We start from the raw sequence: 23,865 nt of genomic DNA, 5'->3' as shown, positions 1-23,865 counted from the left end.
AAAGTGTTCTAAAACAATGTTTGAGAAATATAATTAAAAAAAGTTAATAATAATAAAAGAAACTGATACCATGCCTTTCCTGTTACCTGAATTTACTTGGTTATCATATGTATAAATGTGCTCCTTTTATGTGTTGTACGGAAGCCCTAGCAGGTCATGATTAAATACATTTTATTTATTCAGTTTTCTTGTCTTATTTTTCTCGTTGTCTCGAGTAAATAAATAAAATGCATTTAATCATGTCCTTTTAGGGCTTCCATAGCATTCCTTTTTTTTTTAAACTTGTGATTTTCCCCTGTTGTGTCATTTGTATTGTTTTTAATGTTTTTGTGATTTTGTAGGGCTGTAACCTTGTCATAGTCTCTTATAGGAAAAATTGCCAGTCTCAGTGGGACATTCTGGACATATAAAGGTCTAATAAAAATAAAAATAAATAATTAAACTGAATTTTAGGACTTTTTGTTATTTTTCTGACTTATATAATTATAATTATTATACAATTATAGTTATTATACACATTTTGAGTATATGTGTAGCATTCTTATTGCTTTTGTGTTTTTTATTTATTTATTTGTGTCTTCTTCATAATAACAAATGACATTTTGTCGCATTGGGGGCCTCACAGTCTTTGTTTCACCAACACTTTCTCATAATGCTCGTAGTGTCGTCTTTCCCGGGCATTCCCATGGTCCGTGAACGCAGCATGGAGCAGCCTGCCTGCCAGTAGAAGGAGCTCTCCTCTTCTTCGGTCTTACCTAATCTACGAGCCAAACATACACAAACATGGCGCTATCACAGGCAGGCAGGATGCAGTCCTCTCTGCGCTCCTCTCTGTATTTATTCGTGCTGGTCTGGGTCGCAGGATTGAACGCGTCGACCCTCCATCTGCACCCGGAGCAGCGCTTCATGCTGCCGCAGAACAGAGGATTCTTCACGATAGAGGCGAATGAGGATTTACCGTGGGGAGATGGAGGAGGCGCCGCGGCTCCTGCGCTGCCCCTGGCCGCTCAGAACGTCGCTGAAGGCAGGTTGGACTCCGGCGCCCTCCCGCTGCAGCGAAGCCGCCGGAGCGCAGGAGAATCCACCATGCCAAAGGTGTACGGACAGGTAAGGCTGTGCATCTCTGAGATCCCTCTCTGGAGAATCTGAACACTGGGCATCACCTCAGTGTGCCCTTAGCTGGGAGAGAATTACGCAAGCATCTGTGTTGTTTTGAAGTCACATCATTGCTTGCACCTTAAACTGAAGGCTGGGATGGTTGCAGAGGAAATACCGAAAATAATTGACCTGGTTCACCTCGAAGCAGCACACCCAGAGCACAGGACACACAGCGGGTCAGCAGGTTCACATTGTGTATCCGATGCAAGATAAAACACGGTGCATGCTCCCTGAATATGAGGTCTGTGTGAGACCAGGTTCACCTTTAGGTCGGTGGAACCTGATGTAGCATCTCTTACATTCAGAACTAACTAGCTCCTACGTAGATCCTATTTGCACTGAGGTTACTAGAAAACCAAGTGGACTCTGGAGGTTTTAGTCTTCCAGGTGTGCTCTGTCCAAGGAAACCGAGTTACATGATCCTTAAATGGTGGTTCCCCATGGAGGAGCATCAGAAGGGAAGGGCGAGCCAAGGTGTGAAACAAATGGCTCCAGCTGTTTCCTTATCACCTCTGTCACCAGAAGACAGAGGTTACAGAGGAGTTAGGGTGAGAAGTTTGTGTCAGGATGCCAGTTTCAAAGACTCTGGGGAGCTCTGCTAAGCTCTGCTAAGTCCTGCAGACTTAAGTCAACATTAAGATAATTTAGATGATCTGCTCACCTGGTGGGGAATGAGCCAGGGCAGTAACCTTTAGGAAATGTAAATGTTAGGTGTGTTTGCTTCATTATAGGTGCAAGCTTAGTCCTGCAAAACATGTCATACATATGAACATATTTGCATTACTGATTGTAGAGAGAAAGAATCCAGCATGGCTCAAAGAAATTCAGAAGGCGTCCGCCTTAAACCGTAACGCCGTTGAAGAGGGTGTATGCAGGATAATTCATGGTGTAATCAAGCGGCAACCTCCAGCCGCGAGAATTGAAGCCAATGCAGAAGTGTTAAAAACTGCAGTTACTCTAGTGTCCACTAGAAGCTGGCTTTGGAAATAACGGAAACCACATAAACACCAATTCAAAGAAGCCGATCTTTACTGCAGAAATAAACATGTTTACAGCCTGGTGCAAAAAACCAGTGTAGTCTGGATAGCTCATTTCTCTATTGGCACACACTGTACGGGGCTGTACTGTTGGCTAGGAGGCTCAAAGCCCGCCTCTTTACCTCACACTAGCTCAACAGACGTTAGGTTGAGTTCAGCATTTCCAATATGGCTGCCACCGATGATTGGCTTAAAAACAACACTTCAGAAACAGATGGGTGACATCACGGATACTACGTCCATTATTCATACAGTCTATGGGTGCAATACCATTAAATATAACACAATACCTAATACAATGCCCCAATCATGATGCAAGCATTCTGCAATAACTTATATTGCAAGACAGTCATGTTGTGATGCATCATGATATCAGACTAACTTGAGAATAAAGAGTAGGCCAAAGTGCATGATTTATGTCATTGGCACCACCATGAGGGATCATGAATAGTGACTCTTAGTCAAATAGGAACACAATCTGTCCAGGCTTTTGTATCATTTCTAAATCAAGATATTGATATTTTGTATTATTGGTAAAATACATGGATTCAACGAGTCAGAACTAGAATATATTGCTGTATTGATATTTTGTTCCAACAGTATGGTCAACCGAATCTACTGCAGACCACAATCTCTTTAGCTGTGATGCTTTGCAACATGTGCTGCAGACAGTGCTTTAGTGCATTATTGTCCCAAGGTGTGGAAAGGCACTCAGCTATGTGTTGACATCATTTCTAAATCACCCCTAGAGCTGATTTTTGTCAAATTAAGATTTTGTTTTGGTGCTTATCAAAAATATACATTGGTAAAAGTGTAGTCTGTGAGATGCCCTTATCGACTGATTGTTCAACCAACATATTAGGCTGGATCAGACAATTTTACAAAGTATATAGTAATGCTTTAATCATGCATTGCTACACAAACAGCCACATTTTAAATGGAGTTTGGTGCAGACATCTCAACTGGTGGTCTCTGCAGATCACATACCTCAATCTGACTAATTTTGAAAGCAAATATTTCATCTGAATTATTTACCTTTGTCCCCCGTGTGTCAGCTGCTGCCGCTGTTTACCCACACTCTCTCCCTAATAGGCTGTATTTGAACAAATTAAACGTGTGTGTACAAACACACTTTGTCTAATGCTTTTTGGGGTAATCCACTCTTGGTGACATAATAATCTGCTCTGTGACGTTTGCTGAGGAGCACTCTGAGTCTGGAGCTTTTACATGTGTTTAAGTTATTTGACTCATTACTGCAGGTAGAACGTCGCCGTTTAGTACAGATCTTACATAAGTCTGACGTCACAATGGGCCGTTAACTCTAGTTATAAAGCTTGAACACACTGACACCGCCGTGATGGAAGAAGGGTAATGAGGCGTCTATCAACAAACTACAACAACAGTGGTGAAACACTGTTTCCTGGAAAAAAGTTTCAAGTTGAGACAGAAAATGTGAGAGACGGGGCGGCAGAGTCAGAGTGAAACTATCTGAGTCAGTGTGGGAACTTGTTAGAGGACAAACTGCGTTTATCTGGAACTGTAAAGAAGAAATGATCCATTCCTCTGAGGTGAAGGTTCCTCTGGAGTGTCTGAAGTGAGGCTGGAAGTTTGGTGTTAGAGGATTTATTAAAGAACATATTGTTTTCTCGGTTCAAATCAGAAAGGAAATAGCTCCTGAAGATGCTTTTATTTTGTTTCCCCTGTTTGAAGCCTCATTCTTTAAGTAAAGATAATCAAAAAGGACTGAAAAGAAGAGTTTGATGTTAAAAATCAGCATTTCTCCAGTGCTCTGGTTCAGGGGTGACGGGAGAGGCTGTGAGCTGAGCTGCCACTAATGAGGACTTCTTCCATTGTTCACAGGGTCTCCAAAGGCAGATGAATTATTGATGAAGTCTTCCACCCCTCTAAAACCACGACACAGACTCTGGTAGAAACACTGAATTAAACAGTTTCCTCTAAAAGTCAGTCGGCTCTGACATTCTGCCGTTTCAAGGCGTGATATTTACGCCCCTATGACGCCTCGTCTGCGATGTTGAACGCACTGAGGCGTAAAGGTGAGGCAGAGTGGCTCCGCCTCTGATCCTCTCTCTGAGGTAGTAACAGAGGCGGAACGGGGGGAAGAAGGTGGTGTAGTGTCTGAGCCGGCAGGGCGGAACAGAGCTGTGTGTGTGTGTCTGATTGTGTGTATTTTGTGCTCCCACTGTGTGTTAATAATTCAATTCAATTCAAAATACTTAATACTATTTATCCCCGGGGGGCAATTAAAAGGCCAGAGAGCAGTGGTAAAGGAACGCGGTTAGGTCAATAGCTCTACAGCAGCAATATATACATTATTACGTTCATACATACATACATACATACATATATCCCAAAGTATACATTTTAAATTAAAATAAATAAAGAAGTGTGGGGACTGCGCCGTGGTTGTGGTTGGATAGAGAATAAATAAGCTGTCTCTTGTGTCTGGACGCCGTTTTTGTGGTGCAGTGTATAAGTACAAAGGTGCAGGGATGATGGAGCTTTGTTCCAGAGCTGTTGCAGTGAGTCAAGCCTGGTTCATACTTCTGCATTGACTCCACGCCGTGGTGGCCAATGCTGATGTGAGCTCTTCATACATAAGTGTCCGTGCCGTTTTGCAATACTCTGCCTAAACGTTTGGAGGCAGTATGATTTCTCAGCTTGTCAGATCTCCTGTTTGCTTTCCCGCTATGTTTTCTTGTTGCATACACACATAGTGACTTTGAGCGTCTTATATTATGGAGATAGGATGTATGGCAATTCTGGAAATGTTGTAAATGCAGGAAATGCCATGCTTCCCAGTGGACCAATCACGGGGCTTGCTGCCGGCGTCGTTTCGATAGGTAGTTGCATTTTGGAGGAGTTACACGTCATACTGCGTTTATAGGCTCCTGCATAGGAACATGGGTTCGCAGACCTACGGCGTAGGCTATGGCATTGATCTAAAGCAGACGCATGAACCAGGCTCAAGAGGCTGGTGTTTCTGCCCCTGAAAGCTAAGCCAAATCCTCACTTCAGTGACCAATGTTGGGCCCCAGCCCTGCTTTGACCTTTGCTGCACGTCATCCCAACTTTCTCCTCCCAATAATTCCTGTCTTCCTTTCTTTTATCGCAGTCCTAAAAAGCAATCTATCATACAGAAAGAATGATATAAAGATCGCCTGTGTTTCTCAGATGCTTTTTGGTGAGCAGATTGCCATGAGGGGCTGCGAGCTGAGCTGCTGTTACAAACTCTAGCACAGTATCTTTTGTTCTGTGGTTACCTTTTGCAATATTTCCACAGTGAGAAAGTTTGACCGCATCCTGTAAAAATGCAGAATAAAACTGATCCACAGCAGAGACCTGTGTTTCTGTCTTTGGTAAGGCCTTGAGGGCTGCAAGCTGAACTGCTACTGAAGGATAGCTTGGTTTGAATGCACTGAAAGCTTGTTGTGGTGATTTCTACTCAGTGATTGGCCTTTTGATCTATCCATCTATAGTTAAAACATCCAGTGTTTCCTCCTTATTGTGCTGAATTTATGATATTTTTAAAGATGTTAAATATCCAGTATGTAACCAGTAAACTGACAGGCTCAAGGGCCGGACTGAGAGAGTGAAAACTGTTGAAAACAACCTTCATGCAAATGTGGACTCACTCGAGGGTTGGCCAGAGAGAAAAAAAACAAACAAGAAAGGAGAAAATCTTTGTCTCAGCGTGTGTTGGTGTCTGTGGTTGACAATCCCACAAAGAGCTTCGCGGAGCAGAAGAAGGAACCGAAGAGAGGAGGTGTTTCTTTTCATCAGCTGTCGTCAGGCTGCCGTCTCACGCTGTCCTCAGCTGTCTCGCCCGCTGACACCCACAGTCCAAACACAGCAGACAGGACAAACAGACTCCAGAGAGTCACATCAGGATCAGGTTTCCAGGCTTGTTAAGAGCCGAGTGCTGGAGGTTGTTATTGAGTGCTTAGCGTGGCGAGTGTTTGTTCCTGGACTTGTTGTCCCTGCTGTCTTTGTAGTGGGATGAGCGGCCTCGTTAAGGAGCGGAGGAGGCGTCCTAATTGGAGATAATGGCCTGGTGTGAATGGGGTATAGTTTGCATACTTAACCATGCATCCATTGACCCATAAGCTGTGGTTAACTGGTGCAGTGTAAGGTTAATGGTGCCTCTTACAACCACTGGATGAAACAAACCTCCATGTTTTTACTGTGGGAGTTACAGAAAATGTGCTCAGAGTTGTTTGTTGTTGATGTTGTTGCATAAAGTTAGATTAATACAAAGTGTTTTTGGAGCGATGAATCTGCACAGATTCAACCTTTATTCAGTCCTGATATGATAATGATGTAAATGCGTTGGATTCAGGATACCAGGTCATAGGGCTGGGCGATAATTTGATAATGATAAGTATTGTGATATAATTTTTCGCAGTATAAATATAACAAATGTTGGATAAAAACTCAATATATTTAAGCCTGTGATTACACCCCCCAACCACTAGCAGGGTGAGAGGGGTGGGGGACGGAATTAAACAGCCAATCATGACTGCTTGGTGATGGCTTTGCGTGATAAAGAAAACGTGCGTCTTTATTCATCTGAGCTGATGTCAAATCTAACATCTCTCACATATTCACTTCACTCATGAAACGTCTTAAAGGTGACATATCATGCAAAATCCACTTTTTAACGGTTCTCTACCTGAAATATATTTCCCTGGCATGTCTACAAACCCCCCGAAAATGAAAAAAATCCATTCTGCCCCTGTTCTGATTTCTCCACCTTTCTGTAAATGTGTGTGAAACCAGCCGTTTCAGTTTTCAGTGTGTTTCATACGTCACAACAATATCCGGTCTGTAACTGAGTCAGAGCTCAGAGCTTGTTCAGCCCATAGACTGTATAAAATACAACTCAACCCCTCCTCTGTTTTTCATTACCTGCACACATGTGTGCTAACAAGGAGCTTAGGAGGGAGGCATGCTAGTTGTAGGCTGTCTTAATAAACACAAAGGTCGGTTTTACTCCCCACGTCGGCAGATTTGAAGATCTAGTGGATGATTTTTATTTGTCATGGAAAAGTGCTAGCGCTAGTTAGCATAGCCACATAGCTACATGTTCGTAGCTGTAGCTGTGTACCAAGACACACGTCGACATACTGACAAATAAAACAACAAGAAACACTAAATCTGTGACCAATCCTTCAGAAAGGTCCTGCTGCAGGCGCCTCTCCGTCAGGATCAGATTCTGGATCAGATTCAGAGGGTTGAAGTAACGCGGGTCTGTGAGCAGCCGTGTATATTCAGCCAACATGTAAACATTAGATCAACGTGCTGGAGAGCCGAGGGCACATCCACTTCCTGAGGGGGCGTGGTCAGAGAGCTCATTCTCATTTAAAGGCACAGACACAGAAAACAGAGTGTTCTGAGCAGGGCTGAAAAAGAGGGGTTTACAGGCAGACCAAAATCTGATTTCAAAGTGTTTTTTTGAGCAATAAACTTTAAAGACATGTTTTGGGGACCTCTTAGACCAATATATTTTGATGAAAAAGAGCGGAATATGTCACCTTTAAAATTTGAGGGTGAACTGCAGGTGTGATCGCAAATGAGAATTGGTTCTCAATTAACTCACCTGGTTAAATAAAGGTTAAATAATAAAGTTTGCACCCTGACGTCACCAGGAACTTCACCAACGAGTCCCCAAAGTGAAGTGTTCACAAGAAGTCTGAGAAATCTAGAATCCACTGCAAGAATTCAATGCAGTTGTTGTGCACGAGTGTCCGTTTACACGTAGCATTGCTCAAAAGGCAAAGACTTATCATAGTGTCACACTGCTTCAGCCACCCTCTAGCTTATCTTGTAAACACAACACTGTGACTACTGCAGCGTCCTTTTTCTGCCATGCCCGGCCTCCCTGGACTCTCTTCCTCTCTCGTGCCACCGGGGAAACTCCCGGCTGTGAGTGATGTGTGAGAATCAGCAGCTCGGAAGGATTTCAGGGGAAGATTGTCCTGAAATTTTCTCGAAATGTACGAGCAGTGTGGATGTGAAAAGGGCTCAAATCAGGCAGAGCTGGAGCAGCATCCCCGCTGCACCCTGCTGCACCCTCTACTCACCAGACGCAGTCCTAATGACACACTCCCACACACCTTTAGAGCACATACACACACACACACACACACACACACACACACACACACACACACACACACACACACACACACACACTCATGCATCTTTACTCTCAGTGCTTTGCGTGCAGAGTCTGATTCCTTGAGCCTTCTTAAAATTCATCACCGACTCTCACTCTCAACAGCCGACTGAATCTGTGTCTGTGTGTGTGTGTGTGTGTGTGTGTGTGTGTGTGTGTGTGTGTGTGTGTGTGTGTGTTCTGTCACACAGCACTTAGCTCCAGCTTGAAAACACGGCCCTCAGTTTTTGTCTGGTGGAGTTTGTGCAGCTGCAGTTTAGATGTTTGGAGTAGAGTTGTCTGCTCGTAGAACAACTTTCACCCACTTTTCATTCAGCTTCACAGAAAATGAACGTAGTGTTTATGTTTTTCATACGAGTGCTTCTCTTATAATCATTAAAAAGCCCTGTAAACAGTTTAATCTACTCCAAAGCATCCACCAATTATCCGTCCTTGTCATAACCTTCTGAATCTGTCGACACCTCGCTCTCTGTCGGCGTGGTCTCACCTTAAAGGAACCCTGACGGGACGTCTGCTGTCACATCGAGCACAGTGCCTTCATTGTGTTCAGCCGGAGCAATGCTACCAGCACAGGCCAACTTGCACATGCAAAGTGTGGAAAGCCTGCCAGTCCTGCAGGGATGATGTCATTGTTTGAGACCGGGCCCTGCCGCCGCCGATGCTCTCCTGACTACGATTGCTGCCCCCCCTCCTCCACCCTCCCTCCTCAGTTGAATAATGGAGAGCTCAGAGCTGAGGAGAGGGGAGGGCGGAGTGGGAGAGAGTAGGCTAGATGCCCAGGCGTAGTGTTGCTCTGTTTCACTCCTTGGTAGTACCAGACACGGAGCCAAACTCCTCCACGCTACCGACGGGACGTCAGAGCGCCAGAGAGGAGGAGAGGAGGAGAGGAGGAGGAGAGGAATGCAGCAGATAGCAAAGAGGAGCTCTCTGGATCTGCTGCAGTTAATCCTCTCAGGTCAAGTCAACAGTTGTTTTTGCTTAATTATGCAGTAGGGCTGAGTGTCATGGCAAAACTATGTAGAACTTCTGGTATGCTGACACTGATCATTTCCCCTGATTTATCACTTAAACTTCAGAACACAGTTTGTTTACAGGCACACGTTGAACTTTACTCAACTAGTTGTTCTCCAGGTCACAATTCTCTCTGTTTTAGCATCGCAAGGATTTTAAAGAGAGCCAGATTACCTGTTGAGACCTCCCCCACCACCTTCTTAAAGGGATATTGCATTTATTTATTTTTTTCTAAGTGCATAACCCTTCAAGAGATCCCGGTCAGCTCGGCCCCTTTGTTGAGAAACTTTCTGGTTAAGACGGGTCAGCTGTACCTCTTAACTTGAAGTTAGCACACTCTGACCCAGACACTGATGTTGATGTAAGTGTACACTCTATTTAGTCATTTTCTGCACTTCACCTTACTTATAGAAAGCCAGTCTGTTGTTGCACTATTTGCACATGCATCACATGCATAACATGTTGCTCCTGTTTGTATCTGCAGGCTTTGAAAGAGACCAACAATACAACAAACTGAAAAATGAGTATTACTGTAACTAAAACCAGAAAAAAGCAAGTAAAAGATGTTTCTAAGAAGTCGGCATCTGTCTGATACGCTTTGGGTGGGAGCAGTTTGGGGACTGCTAGCTGAGCAGCCTCTAACACTGGCTCAGCTTGTTTTGAAAGGTAAGCTTCTTGCATATTAGGATTCTTTCAGTCATCATCATTCACAAAGGTATTCAATTAGAGCCAGAATTACTGTATGGGCATTGTATCACAAACATGTACAACACTCAACAAAGCAGTTTCTAGGTTGGAGTTTCTTGTGTGGACGATCTATTGAAAGTCAGCCCTAGATGCAAGTTTTTGTCAGCTCTGTGCACAGACTCCCCTCCTCACTTCCTGTTAGCATTGCTACCAAGGGTGCGTCAGATCACCCCAGCCTTATCTCATTTTTTTTCAGTGAATTTCCGGGGTCCCCAAATCTGTGACTGACACTATTTGAAGGGGGTGCATGCTAAGCTGGTCCTCAGGTCAGGATTCCTCCAGCAATCACACCTCCAGCTTTTTTCTGAAGCCAAATTATCTTGAAAAACTATCTTCTTCTCCAAAACGAACATAACATGTTATTAAAACCAGTAAAATCACAGACAAGTTTAGAAATGAGTCCCTCTCTAAGGCTCGTCAGCAGACACAGAATGCTGGTAGGGGGCTGTTAGCTGAGCTGACGCTTACATACATATACTTTATGTTGTTGTCATGTTTTTCTGCACTATCCGTGTCTTTTGCAGATCTTCTGGGAGTCTGTTTCTTTACCTGCAGCTCAGACTGAGCTTTGCAGTGGGAAGTGTGTGAATGTCACGTACTGGCTAAATCCTGCAGACAAACTGACGTCTAAATAGAAATGTCTACAGTTCATCATCCTCCATGCATCCTACATCATGATGGTGTTACTGCACAGCCCTGTTTGAGTTTAGAGAAGGAATCAGATCCTCTCCGCCTGGTTCTGATATTCTATTTTCTGAATCCTGCCGAACAAAAGGTTATTTTCTTCCTCTGTGCTGGAAGCTCTCTCTCTCTGTTGGTTGAACAGAAATATTTTGGGACTTGGAGATGCTGAGACTTGAAATGAGCTGCTCCTCCGCTGGGATGATGAGACATAGCACAGACTGTCCGTGTGCCCGTTCTCACTCCGGGAAGAGTTTCTAGTGTTTTCTAATAGATGAGATCAAGAGCTTTGTCTGGAGTTTATTTAATTGTGTTCAGGTTTCACTTTGCTAATCCTCTGACGAAGATCCGTCTGGCCTGCGCTTGCCTGCTCAGGATGACTAATGCTGTGTCACGTCCAGGCCTGGTCATGCTTTTTATGAACACTCTCCCCTGGCGATTAATCTGCCGGTGAATATTAAACACTGCTACTGAAAATGTCCGTCCGATGGCTCTGGTTTCATCCCAAATAATCAATATACATTGATGAGGCTTTTAAACTGTTGTCAGACCGCCAGTAGAAACCCCGGCAGCCAAAAGAGACCAGAGGCTTTTATTTGGACGCAGGCGCTGATGAGGAATGCAGCCAGTTTTTTTCACTCGCATGTTTTGGCTTGTTGGTGAAAGAAACAGCCTTGTCGCCCGCCTGGGGGATGTGACACAAATAAACGTGCAAAAGGACAACACATAGTGCCATTTAAAGGGATCGAAAACTGTGAATGTGTCACCAGACTTCAGTTTAGTTTCAGCCTTTTGGGCCGTATTCTGAACCGCCTACTTTACGAGCTGTGAACCAACATGAATCACGTCTACAGTGAGCAAACAAAAGCTAAATATGCTGCTAGCAGGTCGCTTTGCCTGCTGTATGACACAGTGAGGAATCAAGCTAACGTGTCACAACAACTAACGTGCCAAAAAACGATCTGGTGATAACACAGAGTGTTTTATTCTGAAAATTAACCGGATGTTTTCATTTTGTTTTGGTGCCTGACTTCCTGTCCCGCTCCATTTGCTCTGTTGAGATTGATGCATCGTGCTCCGGCATCCGGCAAAAATAGAAGTCTTAGATATCTGATCCGGGGGTCTCCGATCTGCTGGATCAGAGACGCAGCTAGAACGCAACGAAGCGGATCCAGTGGAAGTTAACACATTGACTAGAGTAGAAACCATCAGATCTGGTGCTGTGATGGATCAGGGACGGATTGGACAAGGATCTGGTGGAATTTGGCAGTAAGTCTTAACTGGTTTCAGGGTTCCCACACTTCCTGGAAAGTACTGAGATGTTAAGTACTGGAAAACACCTGGGAAATGGGAGAAAAAGTCAAATGTCCTGGAAAATCACATATTGTCCTGGAAAATTATTCCAACATGACTAAACCACGATATAGCAGGTATATTTTGAGTTTGAGTTGAGAAACATTTGTGGCCATTTTTGTCATTCAGTTCTCCTCTGATTATTATCATTGTTATTTATTTATTTCAGTAAGGCAGCTTCCAGATTTCTTTGCTGGCTCTTTTGTCTTTTTACTTAGCTAATTATCTATTTTTTGAGAAAAGAGAAAGCTGACATGAGAGTTGCCCATCATTAAAGTGCTGTACATCTGTGGTTGCATTATTCTATAATCAATTTGCCATAATTTTGAAGCATGTAAGAAATGATTTCATAGATAGCCATAGACTGCACGTCTTTCAATGTAGACTTCCACTGAGAGGAACATATTAGACTATTTAGGAACTAAATTAGGAACTAAATTTAGACTCTCATACCAGCTTGATCATCACTGAAAATGTCCTGGAAATGTCCTGGAAAATGATCTCTGGAAAGGAGTGGGAACCCTGTGGTTGTGTTGTGTTAACATTTCCAGTTGAATGCTTTAAACCTGACATTTGAACCTTAACAAACAAACAAACAATTGAGCTAGAGGGAGACCGGCAACTCCCGGGTTCTGTAAGTTAAAATGGCTGATTTTGTGGATGGAGTGTGATGGGTGTAATGTTGTCAGTAGAAGTGCGATGCAATGTGGTCTTAATCCACCATGAGCAGAGCACTTTGCAGCATTTAGCAAGTTACAGTGGCAAGGACAAACTTCCTTTAACAGGCAGAAACCTCCAGCAGGACCAGACTCATGTTAGAAGTGCAGGACTAATTAGAGCTGTGGCCGGGCCTTAAAAGTTAGACCTGACTCGACCCGACCCAACCCAACAACCGTTTACAGCCCGACTGCCCCGACATTATTCATTACTGATCTGGCAAATTTTGCAAGTTTTGGGTAGGATGGTCTGTTGATCTTCCACCAGCCAAGAACATCAGTTTCATCTTCCATGACAGTCGTTTTAATGTAGTGAGATACCTCGTCTTCTTTTCAGTCAGCTCGCTGTACATTTTCCCACTCCTCAAAATTCACTCTTTTTGCCAGAGGATGAGTGTACTCGTCTCTTTAGAGCTCTGGGTCTTAAATCTCCACATCACACCGTGCACCTGCAGCACCGGGCATAACTTGCAGATGAATGCGGGCATGAACATGTATGGCCTCCCTGTCTGAGTGTGACAACATTCTCAGGAGGTTAAATTTGGTCAGAGGAATGATGCGGACTTGGACATGGACTTGTACTTATATAGCGCTTTTCTAGTCTTTCTGACCACTCAAAGCGCTTTTACACTACTCGTCACATTCACCCATTCATACCCATTCACTCACTGATGGTAGAGGCTGCTATGTAGTGAGGGATCATCAGTGTTAGCTAATCTCATTCGTTCACATTCACACACCTCTGAACAACAGAGGGAGCAATGACTTGCAGTGTCATGCTCAAGGACACTTCGGCATGTGACTGCCGGAGCTGGGATCGAACCGCCAACCTTCCGATTGATAGACGACCGACTCTACCCACTGAGCCACAGCCGCCCCGTCGTATAGAGGTCCTGTATTATCACTTTACGTGCAAGCCAGTGCTTGTGCCGTTAACGCACGACTGCTTGCAGAGGGGAGTCCAGATTCACCTCCAGATTAACCGTGCAAGCCCGAGCCCGGGCCGAGCCCGTGTAAACTGATAGAAATTATCCCCGAACCCGACAGTCAGGTTCGGGGTCAGACAAATATCTTCAGCTCTGGGACTAATGTCATCAGCGCCACAGCGGGGAGTCATGAAGAAGTGATGTTGAGTCAGTTTGAATGGAAATCTGTTTAGAGCTTTTCCTTGAAGTAGTTTTGGAGATTTAGAATCTGAGTGAGAGAGGGGAATGACATGCGGTGAAGGGTTGGCAGGTCAGTCTTGAACCTGAGCTGCGTGCTCCGAGGATGACGGCCTCTGAACATGGAGCACATGATTTAACCGCTTGTCCAAACCCTGGCCGTAGAGCCTGTTATTTAAAATTAAGATATTCATATTTGGTGCCAGGGATGTGATTATTTTATTGTACGAGTCAGGACAACATTATTTTGCAGTATCAATATTTTGGTTTCAGACTCATAAAATAACATCCTGATCCTGCCAGTTGCATAAACAAATACTTTAAGAGTCTTTATTTTCTGCAGCGTGTCCTGTGTTTACAGACAACACTTAGCAAAGACGTGTTTGTTTACCTCCTCTGTCTGATGCATGGAGGCTCCACTGTCAGGGGAAAAGAAAGCCTCTGTAGAGGTTTGGGCTTTTCCGGGACTGTCTCCAAAACGTTTCATTTCATTAAATTGTAATTTAATTTGAACGTTGCTCTGATATCATTTTGGACGGCGATAAGATGAGTGAAGTTGTTTGATGATAAACGCAGCAGAGCTTCAAAACAAAATGTCATTATTACAGATTTAAAGCATCAGACTGAATTTTGCTCCAGAGACATGAAAGTGCTCTTAAACCTGAGTTAAAGGTGAGCGCTTCATGGTTTCTAAAAGACTTAATGGACGTTTTCTGAACTCTGTCTGCCTCGTTGTGAGGATTCAGTAATCCTTAACACTGTGTTTCTGTTTTGCCTGTTTGCACCAGAACAAACTTTTGGTGCAGAAGAAGAAAAAGGGAAAGAGAAAAGAAAAACTTGAGTGTTGCTACAGTTAGCTGATCTAGCACCACCAGCCTTCAGTTCTCCTTGCAGGTTAGCGTCCTCATGCCTGCGCTGGTTCCTCATTGCTCTGGCGGAGTGGTTATATGTCAGTTTAACCCATAGACTGTATAAAATATGGACGTAGTATCCGTGACGTCACCCATCTGTTTCTATAGAGCTGTTTTGAGACCAATCGGCTGCGGCAGCCATATTGCTTCTGTCAAGCCAGTGTGACGTAAAGAGGCGGGCATTGAGCCTCCTAGCCAACAGCTGCAGTGTTCCCACAGGCAGCTGTGCCTCTCATTGGAAGACTGGTAATCTCAATATCTTCGAAATTGCTGCATTAGGAAAAAATTCACCCCCCTCACAGTGAGAGGACATCGAGAAATGAGCTATTCAGACTACACTCATCTTTTGTACCAGGCTGTAAACATGTTTATTAATGCTGCAAAGATCGTCTTTTCCCCATTCATGTGTATGTGACTTCCGGTACTTCCGGAGCCAGCCTCAAGCGGATCCTCGAGGAACTGCAGCTTTTCACACTTCCGCATTGACTCATATTTTTAGACCGGAGGTTGCCGCTTACAACTTTATCTCCATTTACTAGATCAACATACTGAGAAACCACGCCATGCTGCAAGACAACATCAGTTACCTATGATTGTTTACATCCAGGTAGTAGAGCTTTAGAGCCGTCATCAACCGGCCCCATCATCAACATCATCATTGCGATTAGCGTGTCTGCAGACCCACCCAGAGACTGCAGATGGAGGACAGCATTTCTGGGACTGCAACTCTGAGACCATTGTGGTTCGAGAAAGCACCACCACCTAGTGGTCGCCAGGGACTGCAATTTTGTGTCTTGCTTCTTTTGAAGTTGTGCTCATAAGTTTACATACCCTGGCAGAATTTGTGATTTTTTTTGGGGCAATTCTTCAGAGGATATGAATGATAAGAGAAAAACTTTTTTTTTCACTCCCAGTTAGTGGTTGGGTGAAGCAAATTTTTATCAAACAACTGTGTTTACTCTTTTTATATCATAATGACAACAGAAACTACCCAAGAAACCACAAATTCTGCTAGGGTATGTAAACGTATGAGCACAACTGTAAGGGTGTACTACAACCATAACCCTAAAGCCTGATTTATACTTCTGCGTCTCCCCTACGCAGCAGGGGCTGACGCGGACATGAGCACCACATACTTGTGCGTCGATGTGTCCGTGTCGCTGCCCTCAGCCGAAACACTTGAGGGCAGTGTGGTCTCTCTGATAGCGGGTCGCCTCCTTCCAGCCCCGTTACGATCTCTGTTTACTTTTCCACAGAGATTCAGAGCGTGTTATGTTAATCTACAGCTGATACATGTTGCTGTTTATCATACAGACATGATTACATGAAGAATAGAGAGGAGGAGATGAAATACACAGCTGATGAGTGGGTATCCAGGAAGTGGTGTGAATGCGGGAAATACGATGCTGCCGAGCGGACCAATCACAGGGCTTGCTGTCCGCGTCCATTCTGTGGTTAGTTACATTTTGGAGGAGGTGCACGCCGGCTACATGCTTGGCCTCAATTCAACACAGAAGTGTAAATCAGCCTTAACCGCAACTGTTGCAACAACTCAAGGGTCCTACAGATGCGGTCCTGAATCTGCAGCTTCCTGTTCTGCAGACATAAACTAGTGGGGATTGCCTACAGTCATAAATATATTAACAACTCCTTTAACTTAGTAATTATTCAGGAGATGACGTTGAATCGTTAAGTCAAGTAAAAGCACTCATCCCTATATGAGAGTCCTGAAAGCTCTCAGAGACGGATTACTCGGTCTTGTTTATAAAAAACAGCAGACAGCAGAGTTCTGTTAAAATATCTCAAACAGGATTTTATAAATGTTTCAATCTGCCGGTGAAAGTTCCAGTGTGTTTTATTGTTCCAGTGTCTTTAAGTTATTTGTGTTTCATTGGGGTGTTTGAGCAGGACGAAGCGGTGCAGATATAAATCTCCCCTCCTCTCCTCAGAGGAGAGACTATTAAAATGGCGATAAAGCCACTGTTCCAGTCTGCTGCCTCTCAAGGTCTGACTGAGGAGCCAGCCGTCAGGAAGAGAGAGAAATCCTTCCATCTGCACTTTCTGACTGCGTCGCTGTGTTTACCGAGTCCTGTCTGCTCGCTCAGGTATGAAGGGTTCACACAGGAGAGCTGCTGGGGACTCAGTGTGCATGAAACATGTTTGTGACAGACAGACTGACAGACACTGTGGCAGTATAGTCGCTTTTATCGGTCTGAGATGCTCCTGTCTGAGATGCTCCCGTCTCGCCCCCTTTCCCGTCCTCCTCCCTGAGTGACCACAAAGCTGTCACAGAGATTGATGGACGCGAGCAGACAGGGATTACACCTCTGAAACCAGCCGCCATGTTGCTTTGCAGAGAGAAAGAGAGGGAGAAAGAAAAGAGAAGAAGTGAAGCTGAGCAGCACAGGGAATATGCTAAACAGGAATGATAGCATGAAATCTTGTTGGCCTGAAGGTGTGCATTATTCTCAGATGAATGTACGGCTCTGACACAGCAGCTGTCCTGAATTAATTCGGAGGTGGGAGGTGTCTGTTCAGCTGTTACTAGGATGCAGCTTCTCCTCCTTCTTAGGATAGTAACGCAATGTTTACAAGGTTGACAAAGGCAGAGTCTGTTTATAGAGCAAGTGGCTCCATGCATGACCAGGCTGGGCTTTAAAACGGAGGGAGCCTCACACTTGAGCTTCACCTGGAGGAAATCATTTGTAGTAAGGCTGTATTACACACATGAATGAACAAACCTTTACAAATAGATGTCTGGAAACTGCATATGAAACATTTGCATGTCAGTTTGAGAAAAGTAAACAAGTAAGGTAAATAAAAATGTGCTTTAATGTCCCTCAAGGGGACATTTCCCTTGGGTGATATGCAATGAAGGTGCAGCTTTGAGCACCATAACATGAGACACGTGACACAAGATTTGCAGCCATAAGTACCAATCAGGCAGAGCATTAACATTAGGGATGACCACAATTAATCGATTATCGATTGTTTGTTAAGAAATTACTCGAAACACGCATTTTTGTTATCAATTTTCCGTCACGTGGAACAAACATCACATGGTCTCATATTTGTTCAGCTATCAGGGAGGTGTTTAAAGTTTAAAGCATGTTTCGATGTGAATCAGCTGTTAAAGGTGTTGAGGACAGCGAAGATGCTCAGCTGGCGGCTGCAGCTGCGCGTCAGGTCTCCATGCGCGCTTTTTAAAGAGGATCAATACGCAACTGCTGCCAACAACGACACGGTCACAAAGGTTGACAACTTTAAACAGGTCATTTCAACCTTTGGATACGAAGGCAACAGACTGGTGGGAAATTCAGGTACACATGTTTGCAGACCAGCAACATCAGAGCCGTCTCGTCTTTTCTGCCGCTGGATTAATTCTGACTAGGGGTGGTGAAAAAAAACGATTATTAATTAATCGCGATTATGTTATGGACGAGTATGAATCGATTATTACATTTTCAAAAAAGTTATCCCGCGGTCAACAGAAGTTAAACGTCACCCGCTTGCACGTGTTCAGTGCATTCAGCGGTCAGAATCGTCACAACGAGTGAGCGGTGTATGCAGTGAGGCGTGTAAAATGGACGAACAGCCAGCTACTAGCAACCAACCAATCCACCCAGCTCCTTCTGGGCTAAAAGCGAGCGTGTGGATTCACTTTGGTTTTTATGGCAGGAGCTCTAAACATGTCGACAGAACCATAGACTGTATAAAATATGGACGTAGTATCCGTGACGTCACCCATCTGTTCCTGAGAGCTGTTTTGAAGCAAATCGACAGCAGCAGCCATATTGGTAATGCGGAACTAAACTGGGCAGAGTGTGACGTAGTGTGAGCCTCTTAGCCAATGGCTGTGTGTTCCCGACCGGGAGTCACGTCAGTCATGTCCTTATTTGGGCAAAACTCATAATCCTAATATCTTCTGAACCGTCACGTTAGAAAAAAATTCACCCCCCGTACAGTGTGTGCCATTAGAGAGATTAGCTTCATAGGGCCAAGCCGGTTTTTGAACCAGGCTGTAAACATGTTTATTAATGCTGCAAAGATCGTCTTTTTCCCATTCATATCTATGTGGTTTCTGGTGTTTCTGCAGCCAGCCTCAAGAGGATTTTCGATGTATTGCAGTTTATATCACTTCCGCATTGGCTTCATCGTTTGAGACCGGAGTTTGCCGCTTGGACAGAACGCATGCCGTCTGGCGACATTGCCACACTAAATTAAAGAACTGCGGCAATACCACAAACTTGAGGGCTCACATCTCCCGCTTCCATCCGGAGGCGGCAATAATAAGGCGGCAATAATAATAATAATAATAATCGGGAGTAATCGAATCGGGACTTCAATAATCGGAATCGAATCGAATCGGGAAATCAGACAGATTAACCACCCCTAATTCTGACCCGGTTGCGCTCCCGGCTGACACCTGACCGAATACACATGTTTATTTTTCTCAATAAGAACAAGTAGACAGAAAACTGGACTCTGTGAGTCTGAAGTACTTTTCTGTTAGTAGTCTCAGCCTTCACTTTATAAGATTATATCTGCGTAGAATATTTTAATGAGCCTTATCGTTGATATTCTGCGTGTCAAACATGTACCCGTATTCAATCCCGTCAGTTATTTGCATTTTGTTGCTGTAGAAAATACAATTTAGGGGGAAAACAACCTATTTGGCATTGTTTTTGACATAAGAAAAATACTGTTTTTTTAATCAATTAATTGATAATTGATCGTTAACAATTCCAAAAATCGATCATGAAAAACACTTAAAATGTACATCCCTAATTAACATACAACATGTTCTGATATATGCATGATTAAAATACATTAAAATGGAATAAAATCCTTATAGGGATGCAGAATTTGTTATTGACTGATAAAGGAATGTATTTGTAAAATGTTTAAGCATTATTTAAGCAGCAGCAGCTGACCAAAGTGCTGTACAATACATACAAATAAATAGATGGATAAAATGAAATTAATAAAATTAAAAAAACACAATGTGAGACCAAACCAATGAAATTATTTGAGAAAAACAAACAAACAAACAACAAGGAAAGCACAGCATGTTGGAATTGTAACCTACTCGGGGCTAGAGGACTCAAATGCTAAAATAGAAAAGTGAGTTTTAAGGTGAGTCTTAAAGCTAGGGTTGTTAGCCATGGAAAACTAGCATGAATTTGAATGTAGCATTTCCTCAGGACTCCGCCTAAGATGCAGGCACAGGTCATTCTTCTGTTGCAGGTCTGACTGAGCAGCTCAAGTCGAATTTGCAGGAGCTGTCATAAATAAACACTCCTATTTCACCTCTAAATCAACCAGGAGTAACATCTCTATCATTTCAAAAAGCTGCGTGGAGGACGTGCCCTTCACCCTGCAGACCGTTACAGTGAGTCTTCATGAGAAGTGACTCCTCTAACGAGCAGACAGACGGAGGATTCAGCCGCGCTCTGCAAACACTGCTTCACAGTTTATAAGCTCGTCCTGCTCCAGAGACCGATCACTACAGACCAGTTTACAGCTGGAGGTAAACACTGGAGCTGTAAATGTAAATCATCAGTAATGATGCTCTTACATGGTGTATTTTCAGTGTTGAAGAAGTGAAGCTTCTGCTGGTCTGATGTGCAGTTATCACACAAACATGCTTGTGAACCTCGGGTCTGTGTGCCGGTGTTAGGGGGGGACGGGTCACGATGAGTTCAGTGAGCCAAACCACAAAGTGTGTTCTCTGCAGAGTTTGAGAGCACTTTATGACACTAAAACAAAGATACTGTGTTGCACAAGAACATAACTTATCACTTTTATGGTCATGGTTTTCTTCTTTATGGCCGTACAAAACCGAACTCAGACTTTTTGTTCCTCTATTTTCATTTCTGCACCACATTAAGCTCCTTTATCAGACTGTATGAGCTTTATGCTTTACCTTTTAGATACAGGTTTTCAGTTCGTATTAGTTCACCAGACCGTATTTTACTTCACTACAACAACATGATGAGCGGAGCCAGGCCTGGAGTCAACAGGTCAGAGGTTTTCAGAGGACCAGAAAGACAACATGGATGAGGAGAGGAGGAGGAGAATCATTGATTCAGTGATTACAGCAGGAAAACCTCGGTCACATGACTCCAGCTGTCCGGTGGTCCTGCTCAATGCTGCGTTCTGAAAACACAACCTGTGGGTGTTGATAGATGAGAGAGCCTGAGCCGGACTGCAGCGGATTGAAGACAGACCGGACACGGATCTGGGCGAATTTGGCCGACACTGTAGAACAGCAATCCCCCCTAGAATTAATTGATAGCATGTTGAAGGTTTTAAGTCAATTAATGAGCCAACGTTTGCTGTAGTGTAAAACCTCCTGAAGCCTCGCCAAGAAGTTTTGGCAACACACAGAGTTTACTTTTCATTTTAATGGAGGTGTAGCTTCTTTATTCAGTGTTTTTACCAGATTGAATTCTGGGTTATTTGTTCTGGAGAGGATGAAACCTCTGTGGATAGTTCTGTCTCTAAAGATAAATAAAACTTCTTGATGCGTGGACCCGTCGTCCCTTCACAGCCTGCCTTGTTGTTGCTCCTGCTCTGCTCTGTGTGAGGTTACCCTGATGCAGCTAGAGCGATAACATAATCGCAGATACGACAGACGTACGGCTCTGTAGCTCCAAGTCTCCTTGACTGATGATTCGAATCTTTGACTTTGAGTGGGCAGCCCTGAAGTAAGAACATTTAATGGCCGCTCTGCCCTTCATTTCAGAGCACACAATCCTACTCAGACAGACCCTCGCAGCTTTTACTCTAATGCTGCAATCTGCTGCAACCTGGCAAATAGTTTTTATCACAGTCATCACCGTTCCCTACTTTCAGCTGCAGAGCCGCTGGCAAACTTTCTGGCCCGCTCACACCGCGACCCAATGAGGCCGAAAATGCAGAGATTTACTGCTGCAACACCTCGGCCGGCGAGGGAGAGACAGCCCTGACTTTTACTGAGGTCGCCCCGAGGGAGGAGGACTGAGGAAGATGGAGAGGAGGAGGAGGAGGAGGAGGAGGAGGAGGAGGCTGATGACTACAGCAAGAAATGGAAAAGCAAGTTGTGTATCAGTGGAGCTGGCTTCATGACAGCATCTCATAGTCGTCCCATTGTGAGGAAAAGGTTAATTTGCGTCTTGCAGGCGACACAGAGTCTGCCCCTGCAGGATGTTGGCTTTTTAGCGTCAGGAAAAATCCCTGCTTACTCTTAAAGATCATCGTCTCTGGCAGAGTTTGATGCTTTCCACGACTTATTTGTGATAAACGTTTGTAATTTTCCAGAAGGTCCCTCTCTCTTAACCAGAACACGGTATGCTGATGCTGCATTGCTTTATAGATTAGTGAGGCCTCTGTGGGTGGTGATATTAGAGTCTCAGCCTTTTCTGCTGCATGTTCCTCCATGTCTAAGAATCTAAAGTCTGATGTTCACAACACAACCGGCCAAGAGATGCACGGCAGCTTTTCATAACCGGGGACCAGACATTTTATTAAAGTGCATTTCCTCCTGCTTTCACAATAACAACGTTTTGGCCCTGTCATCCACATCATCGCCGCCGATAGTGGAAGTTACAAACAAGAAGTGGGTCGAGGGTTGTGTTTGATCACAGTTGACAGGGGAAGCAAAGATATTTGTTGTTTACTCCTCAGTGTGAAGAGCAGAAAAAGCCTTTGAAGCAAAATAACAGCGCTCCTTCAGAAGCCGGGCCCCTCGCAGAACCATCAATAAAAGATAAGGGAGGAGAGGCAGCACGGAGGGCGAGGCAGTGACAATGAAAAAGATGAAATAGCCTATTCCTTTTCATTGATCTACGAGTCCGATGGGAGCTGCACTGAGCGGGGAATTAGTATGTGTTCCAGCAAGTCGTTTCATTACCTTGCCTTTACGTGGAAGTGGACCGCCTGCACAGACACATACATACACTGTGAGAGCCTGAGCAGCCAGGTGTTAATGCGTTAAAGAGGACTCTCTGTGTACCGCTTGATTACAAGTTAAAATCACTGAAGGACCAGATACAACAACACAATGAATCCTTTACAATCAAATGTGTGTGTAGCTCCATCTTTGTCCATCAAGTCTTAAAGGTGACATATCATGCGAAATGGACTTTTTAATGGTTCTCTACCTGAAATATGTTTCCCTGGCATGTCTACAAACCCCCCGAAAATGAAAAAAATCCATTCTGCCCCTGTTCTGATTTCTCCACCTTTCTGTAAATGTGTGTGAAACGAGACGTTTCAGACTTCCGTGTTTTTGTTACGTAACAACAATATCCGGTCTGTCACGGAGTCAGAGCTCGGAGCTTGTTCAGCCCATAGACTGTATAAAATAATACTGAATCCCCCCACCGTTTTTCATTACCTGCACAAATGTGTGCTAACAAGGAGCTTTGTCTTAATAAACAAAAAGGTCGGTTTTACTCCCCACGTCTGCAGATTTGAAGATCTAGTGGTTGATTTTTATTTATCATGGATAAGTGCTAGCGCTAGTTAGCATAGCTACACAGCTACATGTCGTAACTGTAGCTGTGTACCAAGACACACGTCGACATACTGACAAATAAAACAACAAGAAACACTAAATCTGTGACCAATCCTTCAGAAAGGTCCCGCTGCCTTTCTGGTAGAGGTTGGTTTTACTCCCCACGTCTGCAGATTTGAAGATCTAGTGGATGATTTTTATTTGTAATGGATAAGTGCTAGCGCTAATTAGCATAGCCACATAGCTACATGTTCATAGCTGTAGCTCTGTACCAAGATACACGTCGACATACTGACAAATAAAACAACAAGAAACACAGAATCTGTGACCAATCCTTCAGAAAGGTCCTGCTGACTAGAGGTCGGTTTTACTCCCCACGTCTGCAGATTTGA

At 44.0% G+C, this 23,865-nt stretch overlaps 1 protein-coding gene across 1 annotated transcript in view; it reads left to right on the top strand.

The window, feature by feature from the left end:
* The first annotated feature begins 677 nt into the window (after nucleotides 1-677).
* The window catches only part of sorl1 (sortilin-related receptor, L(DLR class) A repeats containing), a 116,635-nt gene continuing 93,447 nt past the window's right edge, over nucleotides 678-23,865 (top strand). Inside the window, exon 1 of the mRNA XM_034700863.1 lies at nucleotides 678-1,107. Within this exon, the coding sequence (XP_034556754.1) occupies nucleotides 784-1,107 (324 nt within the window). The 5' untranslated portion in view covers nucleotides 678-783. The remainder of the gene's footprint in view (nucleotides 1,108-23,865) is intronic.

This window comes from Notolabrus celidotus, chromosome 14, assembly GCF_009762535.1.
Source record: "Notolabrus celidotus isolate fNotCel1 chromosome 14, fNotCel1.pri, whole genome shotgun sequence".
In the NCBI taxonomy this organism is placed as follows: Eukaryota; Metazoa; Chordata; class Actinopteri; order Labriformes; family Labridae; genus Notolabrus; species Notolabrus celidotus.
The sequence above is the reverse complement of the archived record's forward strand: the minus strand, read 5'-3'. Positions and strand labels throughout refer to the sequence as shown.